Source organism: Macrosteles quadrilineatus, unplaced genomic scaffold (genome assembly GCF_028750875.1).
Source record: "Macrosteles quadrilineatus isolate MER2022 unplaced genomic scaffold, UCM_ALF_1.0 Scaffold_1__1_contigs__length_201487025, whole genome shotgun sequence".
In the NCBI taxonomy this organism is placed as follows: Eukaryota; Metazoa; Arthropoda; class Insecta; order Hemiptera; family Cicadellidae; genus Macrosteles; species Macrosteles quadrilineatus.
The window spans coordinates 11,423,404-11,439,877 of record NW_026542594.1 but is presented as its reverse complement, the minus strand read 5'-3'; the positions used below and the strand labels follow the sequence as shown (position 1 = coordinate 11,439,877).

Here is a 16,474-nt window from a genome sequence, read left to right as displayed (position 1 = left end):
GTTACAGTTAAACATGTTCAATTTTCTTCAGACTTCTTCCAACAATTCTTGGGGAACGAATTTTCTGTTGTTTTGCCAAGATTGAATGCCAGTGCTCCAGGAACATTGATTAGAGATTTTAGAAATGAAGGTCGAGGTAGATTCAACTCCAAGCTCTCCGTGTACAGCATTCCTCAACTATTATAAGAATTTTGTTTTGGATCACTTGAATTTAGAACAGTTAATTTTTTTAAATTGCTAATTCCCAGATAGGTAATATATGTTATTAAACGTTGAATTATTAGTTTTAGATTAAATACTAATCAAAGAGAAAAGCTTATTTTGCAAGGCTTTAATTTTTATAACCTTGGGAAAGTCTTTTTTTACTTAAACGGTAGTTGTTCCAATTTAGTTTTGTATCCAGCCATACTCCTAGGTATTTAATGGCCCATCAGGCCATTACGTTCATCAGGGTTCCACAGTAGAAAATTACCATATATTTGAATTTCATGTGGCAAAATGCATAGGGTCACACAAGCATTATATCTACAAGAACTCAGCCAACAACAACAACGCTAAAATAGATCATAAATAGTGAAAATGGCATGTTTTAACGTTTTTAACTTAACATTTAAACTTTTCAAGCTCTCTTTCAATATTTTTGTAGCAGATGTTTATGATGGAACCTACCCAGGAATCTGGTCAATGTTTGTGACCTGATATAGTAGTAGTAATGTAGTAATGGAAATGTAATGTATATTTTTTTATAAAAACTAAAACAGCTTTAACATACTTAAAAAATTCAACACTGAACGGCATAAGAATCTTTATATTTCTTATAGTTTTCTGTATCTTTATCTTTATGTTCTGCTAATTTTAGACACTATGGAAAACTTTAAAACGTATGAAAAAAATGTTATAAGTAGTAATCAACTTATATTATCCACATATTGCGATGGTTATTAATTGTTTCTGTAAGGAATCTTATTTTATTTTTACTTTAAAAAAACCCGAATAAAAACATTTGTTCTGGACAATAATTTAAAGGTATCACACTACATCAACACAACAGTGAAAATCAATATAACTCCAGTAGCACAGCAGTAGCTGTAGTCAATGATTCAAAATACATCTTCCCTAAGCATTTTGGTGATTATGCACAATCTATACAAAATTATTACCAGTAATTCTAATTGTAGAGTTAAACATCTAAGAATCGGAAATCATCATGACTGTGCCATCTTACAAAGTACTAATCCTCAATTTCATCATAACACGTTTTGTAGAAAGTAAAACAAACTTGGTTAAAATGGATAGCTAGGTATTCATAAACATCTCAGAGTATCACAGGTTACAATTTACTGAACAAAAGGACATCAATTGAAATTAATAGTAACTACACTACAGTAGGGGCCACGAGAGTCTGCAGATGGCGGCAGCCAATAGAAAGACTGGACATTTACTGATTTTTGACACTAATAAAAATATACTAAACAGTATTTTCAAATCAGCTGGTATTATTGGCAACAACAAGCGGTCCTCATTGTCTCCTTTGAAGTCACGTGGTAAATAGGCTCCTCCCTTAACTGCAGACTCTCGTGGACCATAGGCCTACTGTAATGGAAATGTATTCATCTCAGAAAAGGTACGTTAGAGGTTAAGTTTCTTTCATTATAGCCTGCTAACAAATTACAGTACAAAATATAATAACAAGTACAACCTAATACAGTTTTTATTTTAAAATCAATATTTAAATTTGGTTTTAAAACTCATTATTTTTGTCTGTTTTTACAGGTTGTTTTCAAAAACTGAGCCCCATTCAAAACATGTTGATATTTATTCTCTAAGAAAATTATATTGGCATAAAGATCTTTAGTGGTGTTATGGATCATTCTGGAACACTCTTTCAACAACCATAAAAATGATGATTGAAAAGTTTTCTTTGACAACAAATCAAACTCATCCAGAGTTAAGTCATTTTTGCTAAGTTTAGTGTGGCAGAACCAGTATTGAGAACATGTTCTATGAATATCAAGCTGTCTACTGTACAGTTCAAACTGGGCATCATTGCTTTCTGGCTCTTGTACGGTGTTCTCTACTTCTTTTTCTTCTTCATCACTGTCATCTGAGACTATCTCCTTCACAAAACTGAGCTGAGTTTCGTCTACCTCAATAGGCAAGCTATCTCTCCGTGTTTTAGCAGGTTTTAATTTTTTTACAACACCAGCCTTAACATTTAACTTGTTGATCCCGTGGCGAGGAATTGCTTGATTATCTCTGGCCCGTAGAGCGATATTTTCTACTTTGAAAGTGGCTGCAGCTCCGTCCAACTGGATTATGTTCAAATCATTCACCATTCCAATTCCAGCTAACCTAAAAACAAAAACTACAATAAATAATTGTAAAATTAGAAAAGTTAAATTATTTGAAGGGAGGAAACTAAAATTGTTAGGCTGGATAAAAACATCACAGTTTCAGGAAAGACACAAGTTACACCAGTTAAATAACAATAAACTTCAATGTTTAACCAATTCTTTAACCTACAGCATCCTGTAACTAGGCCTACTGTATAGTAAACGGGCAGATACAGTAAACGGAACTGAACTTTTTTCTTCCCAAATTCCAACAACCCAAAAAAGAAGTTTAACATTAACATTATATTTTGTTGTTTAACTGAGCAAAATATTGAAACAAATTTGTAAATACACAGTAGCTCTTTATACAAGCTTATAGATGTATAATACAATAAGCAGTAAAAATTCATTAATAATTCAAGACAGATACATAAGATTAAGAGGCAGTCGGACAGAGATTCTCGGCTGTCGACACTGGACGTAAATTTAACATGGAGCGCATACTATAATTCCTCAATTTCTCGTCTATCTGTGTTTAAAAAATTATTTCACACACTCAAAACATTGTAAATGTATGTAGGATTAAGACTGTATAATATAAAAATCATACTTTTTAATTATAAGCCAAATATAAAATAACTCATTTCTTACATTTCCCGGAATTGCAATAATTTCTGCTATAATATAAAAAGATTGGCACTCTAAACAATTATAGTTTGAACGCCATATTAAAGAGCATATATTAATAAGTGTATTCACTGATATAAAATAATTTTGTTTGATGGTTAACATTATGTTTTGCATTTTTTTTTAAAAAGCTTGCAAGCAGTGGCGGTTCTAGGACCTTGTCAAGGGGGGGGCAACCGGGGGGGGGGTTTGGGGGGTGCTCCACACCCCCCAACACAACAGGGGGTCCGGGTCGCTCCCGGTAAATTTTGGAATTTTTAAAGCAGTTTGATGACTTTCTAAAGCCATTTTTAACACCTAAAACCGTGCCCAATTGTCCATAAACTCCACCTGTCGTTTGTCATGAGCAAATAGGCATTTTAAAAATTAAATTATGACGATTACATTCATGAACTTCAAAACACACTGTAGACTACGGCCATATACTCCTAAAAGCTGTTTACTGACTTTCTAAAGCCATTATTAATGTCTATATCTGTGTCCAACTGTCCAAAAACCTCCCATTTCACCTGTTATTTGTAGACATTAAAAAATCAAACTATAACGAACTTGCATTCATGAATTTCAAAACATAGGCCTATACTGTAGACTACGAAGCCATATCTCTTAAAAGCCGTATGGCGACTTTATAAATCCATTTCTAACGACTAGAACTGTGCCCAATTGTCCTAAAACCTTCCATTTCACCTGTTATACAGTGTGTAAATTAAGTATGGAAACAAATCTGTATTTTTAAAACCGAAATAGATAGAAATATTCTATTTGTGGCAATAATAGTTAACAAAGATTCCGCAATTTTTCACATGAAAAATATTTTTTTACCCCCCTAACAGGGTAGGTGGTAGGGGGTGACTTATTTTTTTCAAATAGCAACCCCTATTGAGTGACCCCTCATTTTGAAGAGTTTGTCAAAAGAAACACAATGGCGCAAATCCGAGGTGAATATCTCACTCCTAGCCCAAATGGCGGATATTCCAAAATTTGATTTATTGTACGTGAAAAGCACCAATTTCACAAATAATGGAAAGAAATCTGTATTTTTAAAACCGAAATAGATAGAAATATTCTGTTTGTGGAATTGATTTTTGACATAGGTTCCGCAATTTTTTTAATCAACAATATTTTTTCAACCCCTTTAACAGGGTAGGGGGTGGGAGTGACTTATTTTTTTCAACAACAACCCCTATTGAGTGACCCCTCATTTTGAAGGGTTTGTTAAAAGAAAAAGAATGACGCAAACCCGAGGTAGATATTTCACCCCTAGCCTAAATGGTGGGTAATGAAAAATTTAATTTTTGTAAAAAAAAGCCCATTTTGGAATATCCGCCATGTTAGCTAGGAGTGAGATATTCACCTCGGATTTGCGTCATTGTGTTTCTTTTGACAAACCCTTCAAAATGAGGGGTCACTCAATAGGGGTTGCTATTTGAAAAAAATAAGTCACCCCCTACCACCTACCCTGTTAGGGGGGTAAAAAAATATTTTTCATGTGAAAAATTGCGGAATCTTTGTTAACTATTATTGCCACAAATAGAATATTTCTATCTATTTCGGTTTTAAAAATACAGATTTGTTTCCATACTTAATTTACACACTGTATGCTATGCAAGCAAGTAGACACGTTTTTTAACCTTACCTTTTTCTCCATTTCATAGATCTGTCACAGTATGTATAGTATCGAATTCAGTAATAGCATTGACTATATAAACTTTAACACTAGTGTTTAAATAGTCAATGGTAATAGGCTACTGGTGCTACCGCTGATTGCTGATTGATGCCTGTGTAAAGTGGCTAGCAGACAATTTGACAACTAACTATGGAAGATCAGGAAATCAGCTGTTTCCCCGTCCTCGCTCGCGCGCTCGCCTTTGCCCAGCGACCACAGTTGCCCTAGCATGTCAACAGCTGACTGCTGTAAAAATTGGATGATCCGAACAACTTCCCATAGCGTTATATTGTTTAATTCGTTGTGCTATTGTCCACAAAGTTTATCTATGCAAAACTTAATACTACTCCTGCCATCGCTTATTAAGTTTAATAAAAACTACTTTGATGATGTCTGTTCAATGACATTGCGTGTTTTAAGGACGAAATGTACGTTTAAATTTATTTTTCCAGGGTCCAAGGGGGGGGCTTTATCCCCTGTAGCCCCCCCCTTGGAACCGCCACTGCTTGCAATTAAGCCGTGCTTACCGACCATCTACTAGTTCAACGATGTCCCGGCCGACAGCAGCACAGTCGATTGCAAACTACAGGCCAGTTACCGAGTAAGCGTGGTAAATCTATTCATTTAAACTGGCCACAGTTTCACTGAGCTATGTGTCGTTATGTTATTATATCCCTGATGTATTACAAAGCCAATCAAGTTCTGATATTTATTTCTCAGGCATCTTAGTCTAAAATATTTTCGGACTGTGTATTTATCTATATAAATAAAATTAGTGTTTTGTCTGTACATTGCTCAGAATTAGAAATTTTTAGGTTAATTTTACGTTTTATACATTAAAGAAGACGAAACGAGTCTATCTATATTTCTGTCTGTCTTTCATGGCCCAAGAGGCATTTTACGCGGTCTTCTCCTGAAAAACGAGAGTACCTATCAAGATTCAAATCTTTTTTTTAATGTATTCACTAGTTTGGTGAGAGTGTTTTTTACCCATTAAAATATGGCCTCACCACTTTGTAAATAAAATGACGGACGTTCAAAAACCCAATTTTGTGCGATTTTTTGTCAAGTTTTCTCCCAATGTTTATCACATACAGTAATCATCGATGAAATAACAAAAATGAACAGCTGTTCAGATAAAGATTATTTTTTCTAGCTGTCACTGATATGTTAACATTAAATATTGTTTACAAATACCACAACCATTTTCGATCTAAAAATCTAAAAGAGGTGCTAAACATTACTTTTGCATAGTAAACATTTTTTTTGCGTAGTAAATCATGTAATGGTGAATATTCGCAGGTGATAAACACTTTTTTGTCCTACGCACAGTAATGAAGCGCAAATGATTACGCGGTAATGATTATATACGAATGGTCTGTAAATAATTCTGACCAGCTGGTTTACAGCCTATGCATAAGGACACATTCTTGCATTTTAAATGTGAAAAACTAATTTGTAACGTAAACATTTCATTGAAAGTTTGAGACCAGCAATTAGTTAAACCAAATTAAATTGTACTGAAACAATATGGAGTGAGGTAATTTTCGCAGTTACATATCAAACCTTACTACAAAATATGCTATCAATAGATCGATCGTGAGTTAAGCAACTCTTTTGGTAATGATATCTATTTATTCCATTCCTTGATGGACTTTTGTATTAACTTCTTAGCTGTGTAGATGCTTAAAAATGTGTTAGAAGGATAGTAATAAATATATCGTTATGTTTTTACTACAAACACATTTGGGATAGTGGTTATATCATTGAGCCTAATAGCCGTATGTTCTATATGATTGACTTCATTGTCTTGTGTTTTATTATCAAAGTTTTTGTGTAGTATAAAATGTTTTGGTGAAATAGTGATTAGCATTTCCATACCATATTTACGATGTCTAGGAAATCAGCATATTGGAAACGTCATGGTGACGAACTGAGACGCAGAGGGTAGGTGAGTGAAGGTAGCAAGCAGTGAAAGTGAAACATGCGGTTGGACAATAGATAAGGAGTTGGACACTGGCTGAGGGTAGCCGAGTTGACGATTTCTAGTTTCTAGGTCACACAGGGTTGTCAAAAATTGCAGCTCCCGCCATTCGACAGCCACGAAACTGGTGGCCAAGGGTGGTACTATTACAAAAGTCTGTTTTGGGAGAACTGTGTTGTTGCTGGTAACGCCTGCAGAATGTGGAATACCACGGGCTGACTCCGACCGCCTCTTAAGCCAGTGAGTGTATGAGATTTGAAGCGCCCCACCCCCAACAAACCTGTCTGGCTGGGTGGTGTAGGTTAGGGACTGTCTGGTGTAATCCTCGGCCAGTATGTGTCTGACTGCAGACACTCGCTCAGCATGCTGGGTCAGCAGATGCTGTGTGGCACTGTACAGTGGTGTCAGAGAGGGAGGAAGATCTACAAACACTTCATCTGACACCTGGCTGGACTTTGTCAGATTTGCCAAGCATCGTGTCAGAGCTTCTACCCAATGCTTGTTCAGTGCTGTAATTAAAACTTAAAATAAATACTTAAGTTCACAAAACTATTTTTTTTAGAGAGGAACACTTCTATTTTTAAGAGATACTAGCTGTAACCCGCTTACCAACGTAACGGGGCTGTGTTTAACTTCTTAATTTTCAAGATGATCTCGTTCGCATGGCTCAATCACGTCCTGGTTGAAGTTCGTTCGCTACGCTCACTCACCTTTAGGTTGGAGATCGTTCGCTACGCTCACTCACCTTTAGGTTGGAGCTCGTTCGCTGCGCTCACATGCCTTCAGGTTACCTCGTTCGCTACGCTCACTTGCCTTCAGGTTAGCTCGTTCACTACGCTAACTCGCCTCCAGGTTGAAGTTCGTTCGCTATGCTCACTCACCTTTTGGTTGCAAATTAGCTGTTGTCATAAATGTAAAAGAAATGATAGTGCTGCACCCTGTTGGTAATCCTTGTAACTTTAATGCTATTGAACATCATAGAACAGAACCAACTTGTTTAATTGAAACAGCTGTTAAGATTCATTAATTCCATTTCTCATAAGGTTAACATGGGAAACTCAAGAGCCACTGGGGCGGAGCCGATTGGACGGATCACGAAATTGAAGGTGTATAAACCTATTCCATGAAATTCTACACATACGTACCAAGTTTCGTGGCAATTGGTTCAGCGGTGTCTGAGTTTATCACTGCCAAATATATATATATATATGTATACAAACATCCTCTTTTATACTTATAGATCAGCAATTTGGCATATACTTTCTTCCATTACCTTGAACAGCCTTTATCTGGGTAAGCAGTAGGAATAAACTTTTGAGGAAAATCACAATAGTTGCATCATTGAACTGCAGTTTTTACATTATTGGGGGCTGTAAAATTTTGTTTAAAGTTACAAGTGCCATAGCATACTAAATCTATCCATCTATCTATATCATTAATACGCTACATGAAACTTTGTGAACAATAAGGCTTTTTTGTTTTAAGATTTAACCCCACATATTATATACCAAAGATGTTCGTCTAGGTGTGTAGATTTGCAAACTGACCTTACATTTTTGAAAAAGTCCCTTTGGCTCTGTCAAAGGGGCTTTTAAAGTTCCCATGTTATCCTTGTGAAGAACATATTTGTTTACATTATGATCAGCTGGATAATTTAATTGCTGTTAATATTTTAGTTGCAATTTAACACATTCACTGCGTGTATTAAACCCATTAAATCAGAATTGATCATGATAGAATAATCTAGGTTAGGTAAAAGTATTTTATTAGTATCAATCAACTCCAAGTAAACAAAAACAATTAACACATGATAATAAACTAAAATGACAATAGTCAGTAGAGCCAACCATTACATCTCCCTCTTTAAAGGTTGAGTTTCTGGGGAGGTTTTATAAGTCGTCTTGATCGGGTTGTTATGTTAGCAGAAGACCTTCCAGAGGTGTTTGGAGGAACCGTTGAAAAGTTTGGCATGTCTTCATGATGATCCATCGGACCTCTTGTTAATGGTTGACTGTTACGGTTATCTGTTGAAAAGTTTGTTAAGCACATACCGTTGTCTTCCTCAGATCGATGATCCTTCTGACTACTTGTTGATGGTTGATGGTTGTGGCAATGATCCTTCTGACTATTTGTTGATGCTTGATGGTTGTGGTAACTTTCCTTTTGAATGTTTGGCATTGGTTGTAAGTGAAACCGGTTTCTTCGAACTATGGTTCCTTTGTCCGTCAGTACTTTATAAGATCGTGGTGAGTTTAACTTTTCTACAACTTTTCCTTCACGTTTCAAATCAGATATCCAAACTTTGGTTCCTGGGTTCATATCTGATAAGGGTCGAGCACCATGTCGTCGATCGTAATTTCGTTTGTAATTTTGTCTATAATGATTCTCCTTCTCTCGGAGATGACTGAAGTCTGGCTTGTTCTCCAGATGACATGGTAAGGTAGGCAAATTGTCCCGTAGTCTGCGTCCGTATAATAACTGTGCTGGACTGTAACCGTTGGCCAGTGGAGAGTTCCTGTAAGACAACAAAGCTAAATATGGATCTCCTTTGTTCTTCTTTAGAACAGCTTTTGCAATTTTTACAGCTGCTTCGGCTGAGCCATTGCTCTGATGAAACTGAGGACTGCTTGTTTTGCATAAAAAGTTGTACTCTTTGGCAAATTTTCTGAATTCTGCACTAGTGATGCCAAACTGCGTTCCACTATCTGAGTATAAAACTTCAGGAATACCGTGGCGAGAAAACGTTGACTTGCATTTCTCAATAACTTCAGATGCAGTGAGCGATTGTAGAGTTGCAATCTCAAAATATCTCGAGAACTGATCTGTTATAACAATGAACCATTTGCCATTAAGCTTGAACAAATCCATTGCTGCCTTTTCCCATGGACGTTTTGGAAACTCGGAAGGAATGAGCGGCTCATTTCGATTTTCTCTGTGTTTGATGCATGTTGGGCATGAAGCTACCATCATATTTATATCTGATGCCATTCCTGGCCACCATAAACTGAATCTAGCCTTTTCTCGACATTTGGTGGCTCCTAGATGACCGACGTGTATTCTATGAAGCATTTCTTGACAAAGACTTGATGGTACTATTATTCTAGAATTGCGTAAAAGTAAGTTGTCCATCAGTGATATCTCATCTTTAACCGAGAAGTAGGGGACTAGTTGAGATGGAAGTTGTGATTTTTCTGGCCATCCAGTATGACAGTATACTGCAATCTTTCTGAAGATGGGATCTGCTTGCTGAGCTTCCCGTAACCTGTTTATGTTTTCATCAGTCGTAGGTATGTTTTCAACCACATTTTGAACAAAAGCTTCAATTTCTTCTTCCATGTCATATGTTTCCTTGCTTGGAATGGGGCATCTTGAAAGACAGTCTGCTGGTGCAAGGTGTTTTCCAGGCGTATATGTCACTGAATATGAGAATCTCATCATGCGAAGCCTCATTCGCTCTAAGCGAGGTGTAATGTCATCCAAATTCTTAGATGATAAGATTTTTACAATGTGGCATAATGGTGCCACATTTTGGTGACCTGGTCATGTGAATTAAATTCCAGACCAAATCGTTCTTGTTGGAAACGTTAACTGAACACATTTATTGATGCAGAGGAGACAATTTACCGCAAATCACAGGCCCTAATAGCCAGCTTTGATGATTGTTTCATTAATTAATGCATTTATATCACAGAAATATGTACATTGTTCAACTTATGAAATAATTACTGTATGAGTTGACTGGACACAACGTGAACTAATATTTTATTTAATGATGAATTACTAATAATGGAAAGAATGTTATAGTGAATTGATACCATGATCTGAAATTACATATTATCAATAATTAGTCCTACGACACAATACCTTAAGGGGGCGTCCCCCCATTTCCCAAGAACTTAGCCTTCCATGGTGTTTGCAGTCAGGAGCACGACACACGACAGACGTTTTTCACTCGTCTTACCCGCTTGCCTCCTTGCGCATGCGCGAGCAGCGGTAGGGGTTGAGATTGGCGGGACATTCAAACAGTGTTGTGGAGATTGACTCCACAAGATCTCCCCCCCTCCCCCGAGCAGCAAAAACGGAAGAAAGGGTGACCTCCATGGTTGGGGTGTCACGTTGGTCCATTAAAAAAAAATATATATGCTGTTGAACACTGGTAAATTAATATAACATATAACAACAGTAAATATACAATAAATAGTAACAAATAACTAATAAATATATTACACAAATATCTGAAACATGAAATATAATATACGAATTCTGGTAACTGGTGTAATGTTGTGTGAGTGTATGTGTGAAAGTGTAAGAGCTCTTGCCTTCCTCCCTCCACAAGTCACAGTTTGCAGGTTCGAGCTGTTGAAATTAAAAAAATTAAAATAAAGGTTATGGCTCGACCGCAAATTTCAAAAAATATAAAAAATTAGCTAACCTGTGACTGTGTCAGGGGGTTGGCGTGTGGGTGTAAGTGTAAGTGTGAGGCTATCGGGGCGAGCGACACACTGGCGACCGCTACTGTAGATGACACCTCAGAGAAGTGACACCCTAGACTCAGTGCGCTTCGCCAGTGTGGATGCCGGCGACAGGTGTTAAGTGTGGTGTGAGGGTGGTGGTCTTACAAACTAACTAACCTAATATCACTGGTGCCTGTGTGCGGTTTCATTTAGATACGTGTGCAATGCGGTTTTTGTTTTGGTCGTGTGTTTCAATTTTTTGGATGAAAAAAGGATTTCAATTGAGAGACATGAGCTCTCCTAACTGTTTTCCCTGACTTTGGGTCTACCAAAATTACAGTTACTGGTGAAGTGAAGGCTTGAATTATTAGGGGTTCGGACCAAACTGGTAAAAGTTTAGCATTCACTTTGTTCACTGCGCTACTTTGATGATTTAATCGATACATCACCCAATCACCTACTTTATATTCAACTGGTTGGCGTCCTTTGTTGTATTGATTTGTTCTGGTTTCTCTGGCTTTTCTGAGGTTGCTGTGTGCCTGTGCCCATGTGTGTCTGATATCTATTGGTTGGTCCGGAATGAGACGGTCTAAATTCCAATTTAGTTCAAGGGGGTGATTGATTTGATAGCCTAGGAACAATTCTGCTGGTGAGAAACCGGTGCTGTTGTGTTTGGCTGAGTTTAGAGCAATTTGGAAAAAGTGAAGGTTTGTGTCCCATTGTGCTTGATTTTGAGAGTGATAGATTCTGATGGCTATTTTTATGTTTTTGTTTACACGTTCGGCATGACTGGGATTTGGATAGTAAGGTGTTGTTGTGATGTGTTTAATTCCGAATTCTAGGCACATGTCAGAAAAATCTTTTGACTGAAAGGGGGATGCGTTGTCTGATACTAAAAATTTGGGGAAGGCAAAATAGGCAAAAACTCCTGTTTTTAATAGTGATATGGTGGTTTTGGCTGTTGAATTGCGGGCTGGTAAAAATATTGCAAATTTAGAGAATGCGTCAACAACTGTGAGAATGTATTTGTTTCCTTTTACTGATCTGGGTAACGGGCCAATGTAATCGATGAAAATTTTCTCAAATGGTCTGGTAGGGATTTCTGACGACAACAAACCTACTTTGGTGTTTGGTGCCTGTTTGGCGCGTTGGCAATCTGTGCATGATCGTACCATGTCTGATATGGTTTGCTTTAATGTGGGGGACCAAAAGTGTGGTTCAATCCTGGACCATGTTTTGTTAATTCCTAAGTGTGCTGTACTAGGTGCTAAGTGGTAGTATTTGAATAATAGTGGGATTAAACGGTCTGGAATGACAATGCGGTGTTTGGTTTGATTCGGGGACTTGTGTGTGAGAATGTTGTCTTTAATGAAGTAATTTGGGGGTGGTTTGTTTGATCTGAGAGATTTTATAATTTTTTGAATTGCGGGATCTTCTTTTTGGTAAGTGGGGATGTCTGTGAACGCGTCAGGGAGTTTGAAAAGTAGGTTGACTTGTTGTGTTTGTGAGGGTGGTGTATTTGAGTTGTCAAGCTGTACTTCTTCAAACATTCGCGATAAGCAGTCGGCGACGACGTTATCGCGGCCTTTTACATGTCGTACGGTGAACTGGAAAGAGTTAATTAGTGTTACCCATCTAGCTATTTTTCCAACTTGCCTAGGGTGATTGAGAAGCCATGTTAATGCGTTGCTGTCTGTGTATAGATCAAAATGCCTATGTTCCAAATATGTACGAAATTTGTCGAAAAAGTGTGTAATTGCCAAGGCTTCTAGTTCGAAAGCGCTGTAGTTTTTCTCGTGTTCATTGGTCGCTCGGGAACCGTACGCTACAGGTAACAATGCGTCGTCATATTGTTGGGAGATGATTGCAGATATGCTGTTGCGACTGGCGTCTGTATGTAAAACGAAGGGCAGCTCGAAGTTTGGCATTTTAAGGATTGGGTCTCGAGTGAGTGCGGCTTTAAGTTGGTCAAATGCTTTTTGCTGATTTGGTCCCCAAATAAATTTCTGGCCTTTTTTCTTTAAAAGATTTAACGGTGCTGATATGCTGGCGTAATTGGGAATAAACTTGGAGTAAAATGCTGTCATACCTAAGAATCTAGACACTTGTTTGAGATTTTTTGGAACTGGGAAGGTGTCGATTGGTTTTGTTCTTTCTCTACTGACTGATAACGTGTTATCCTTTATCACATGTCCAAGAAACTCAATTTGATTGGACGCTAAGGTCATTTTGGAAGGATTGACGGTTAAACCTGCTTTGTTTAATCGTTGTAGTACTTCCTGTATGTGAATTAAGTGTTCTTCGAAGGTGTTTGAATATATTACTAGATCGTCGAAAAAATTGTAAATGAATTTAAATTTGATGTCTCCAAAAACCTTATTCATCAGATCTGTAAGAACCATGGAACCATTTGCCAGTCCGAAGGGTACGTAGTTAAATTCGTATTGTGCCCATGGCACAACAAAACTTGTGTATTTTTTGGAATCTGGATGCAAAGGTATTTGATTGTATGCTTGGTTCAAATCTAGCAATGTGTAATATTTAGCTGTGCCAAGGTGTTGGAATGCTGACTCTAGGGTTGGTACTGGTGTGGCTTCAAGTGTCAAGCCTTGATTGAGCGCCTTATAATTAATTACCATGCGGGTCTTACCACCTTTTTTTGGTACTGTGAACGCTGGACTACTAAATTCTGAGGTTGACTCGCGTATGACACCATCTTTGAGCAGTTCCTGTATGTGCTGTCGCAAAATTTCTGTTTTGGGGGGTGAAAATTGGTATGGTCTGCAACGTACTACGTGGTCTGGTTTAATGCTGATACGATATTGAACTAGATTGGTTCTGCCTAATGTTTTGGTAACTGTGTCTGGGAACTTGGACAACAACTTTTCTAACCTACATTGTTGTTCAGAGTTCAAGTTGGGACCGAATTTAGGGGCTGATGGCTCCTGCTTGTCGTCACTTTGTTGCGGTTGACCTAATGACAGAACTAACGGCGTGGTGTATGGAAATGTTATGGAATTTTTTGCTATGTTTATTACTGCTTTTGTTGAATTTAAAAAATCTAGGCCTAATATGATTTCTACGGGAAGGTGACTAGTGATATAAAATTTTTTGGTCCATGCGAGATAATTAACTTTAAAGTGTAGGTGTACGTAATGTGTTAATTTTAGTGGAATGGAGGAAGCTGTTGTAACGGTGGCATTGACTTCGTGTATCTGTCCAACTATAACACCCTTGATTGATCTGACCCTATTTAATAATGCTTTCGATATAATCGAGCATGAGGCTCCTGTGTCGATGAGTGCTGGTATTGAGTGATTGGCTATTTTAATGTTTAAAAGTGCGGAATCATTTAGTGGTGCTGTTATAGATTTAATTTTTGGTGATGATAATTTTTCCTGAGGTTTGTATGCGAAGGTTGGTTTATTGTAACAATTGTTTGTTTTAGCGGTTGTGTGGTTGTGGTAGGGAGAGGGGTAACCGCCTATTGTCCTCCCCCATTGGGGTTTAAATGTGGTTTTGGGTAGGTGTTGAACGGGGGAATGTATGGTGCTCTAGTGTGTGAAGCGTGAGACTGCCTATTGCTTGGTGTGGTATTTATGAGGTAGGTAGTGTGGTTTGGGCGTTGAACTGGGAAGGACTGTCGTGGGGGAAAGTTATTGTTTTGAAAAGATTGATGGTGAGGGGTTCGGGGTTGGAAACTGGGTTGGTTTGGATAATTTCGGGGTTGGAATGCAGGTTGATTTGAGTAATTTCGGGGTTGGAATCTGGGACGGGAATTGGAATGATGATTGAGCTGATGGCTATGAGACGTTCGCTTTTGATGGCTGAATTGATTGCTGTTGGAGGGTGTGTTGGTTTCAGGATGTGGGATGATTGATTGATGAGTGACGCTTTGGGCAAAAGGGGCAATTTCGAGTAACTCCTGTATGCTGGTTATGGGCTTGAGGCCGGCAAAGGTGATCCTGGTTTGGGGGTTTATTCCCCGGAATATGTTTTGGAATATCTCTTGTGGTTGAGTGGATGGGGATAAAATCAAATACGATATTTGGATGTCGCGGACATAGTCAGCCAGGTGCTCATCTGAGGATTGCTGTCTGTAGAGCAGTTGGCTTTGAAGCTGCCTCAGGACCTCGGGAGTGAAAAAATTTTGATTGATGTTCTGTAAAATTGATGACCAATCTGTAATGTGTGAGATGGAGGTCATCCAAAATTGTCTGAACCTATCCGTCGTGTATGGGAGAACATTCATCAAAACAGCTTTGTCTGGTGCGATTTGCATTTCAATGATTTTGTGAAGCTGTTTACAAAAAATCACGACCTGGTTAGGGTCGTGACCAGATGTTCTGGGTATCTCTTTCAATAATTCTCTCACAAGAGGTGGGCATGAGGTTGATTCCACTGGTGAAGAGGGTTTGGCAATCATCTGAATTTGGTTTGAGAAGGCAGCTGTGGTCTGAGCTATGGCATTGAGGGTCATCGACTGTAATGAAGTTATCAGGGTTTGCAAATTGGTGTCATTTAGGTTGGTCGGGGTACACAGGGGTTGTTGGTTGGGTAGCGTTAGGTTCGGGTCGGGTTGAACAGGTTGCGGGGTTTGGTTTTCAGAGTGGGGTTCCCCGGCAACGCTTTGGCCGGTGCGCGCAGCTTGCTGCTCGTTGTCGCGCGCATCGCCGTTACTATCGGTATTGCTAGCGGTTAAACTGTTGGTAGCGTTGGAGTCTATTATGAATTGGCGGAGAATTATTCTATTTTCTGCCAGTGTGTTTGCTGGATTAAGATTCCAAGTTTTACACTGTGCAATTGCTTCTGCAGCATTTAGATCCTTTACCCAAGAGTGGGTTGAGGGAATATCATTTAATTCGTATATAGGCATATTAATCATTTGAATGAGGGTGGGGGTAGCTTCCCTGTGAGGTCAGTGTGTGTGTAGATTTCAGTGTTCACTATTATTAACATTTATACATTTTTGAACTGCATACATATATGCACATATAGATATATACATACATACATATACACAAGTAGATTGTTTATGAAAGGGTCTTGACTATTGTACTAAAAATAATGTAAGCTATCATACTGATTTGAGCTGGGCTGAGGAGTTATTTTGACAAACTCGACGTGTAATGTGACAGTAATACCTAACTTGTGTATGGTTGTGTGCTAATGAACACACTTCACTTTCCATTGCCATTTGATGCAATTGGAATATTTGAATGAGGTTTGATTTCACCTGGGATGTGGTGAGATTTTATTAATTTTCTGCTTATTTACTTGATCATTTGGTGGGGTAAGGAAATGGTTTGGTTACACCCAGACGCCCTAGTAAATGCGGAACAACAATATA

At 38.1% G+C, this 16,474-nt stretch overlaps 1 protein-coding gene across 3 annotated transcripts in view; it reads right to left on the bottom strand.

Annotated features, from left to right (window-relative positions):
• Window positions 1-1,321: 1,321 nt before the first annotated feature.
• Window positions 1,322-16,474, bottom strand: part of LOC129001887 (TATA box-binding protein-associated factor RNA polymerase I subunit B) — a 130,772-nt gene continuing 115,619 nt past the window's right edge. For all 3 annotated transcript variants that reach the window (XM_054429351.1, XM_054429357.1, XM_054429358.1), the window contains 2 exons: window positions 6,951-7,179; window positions 1,322-2,352 (listed from right to left, as the gene is read on the bottom strand). In XM_054429351.1, coding sequence (XP_054285326.1) covers window positions 1,752-2,352; window positions 6,951-7,179 — 830 coding nt within the window. In that variant the 3' untranslated portion in view covers window positions 1,322-1,751. The remainder of the gene's footprint in view (window positions 2,353-6,950; window positions 7,180-16,474) is intronic.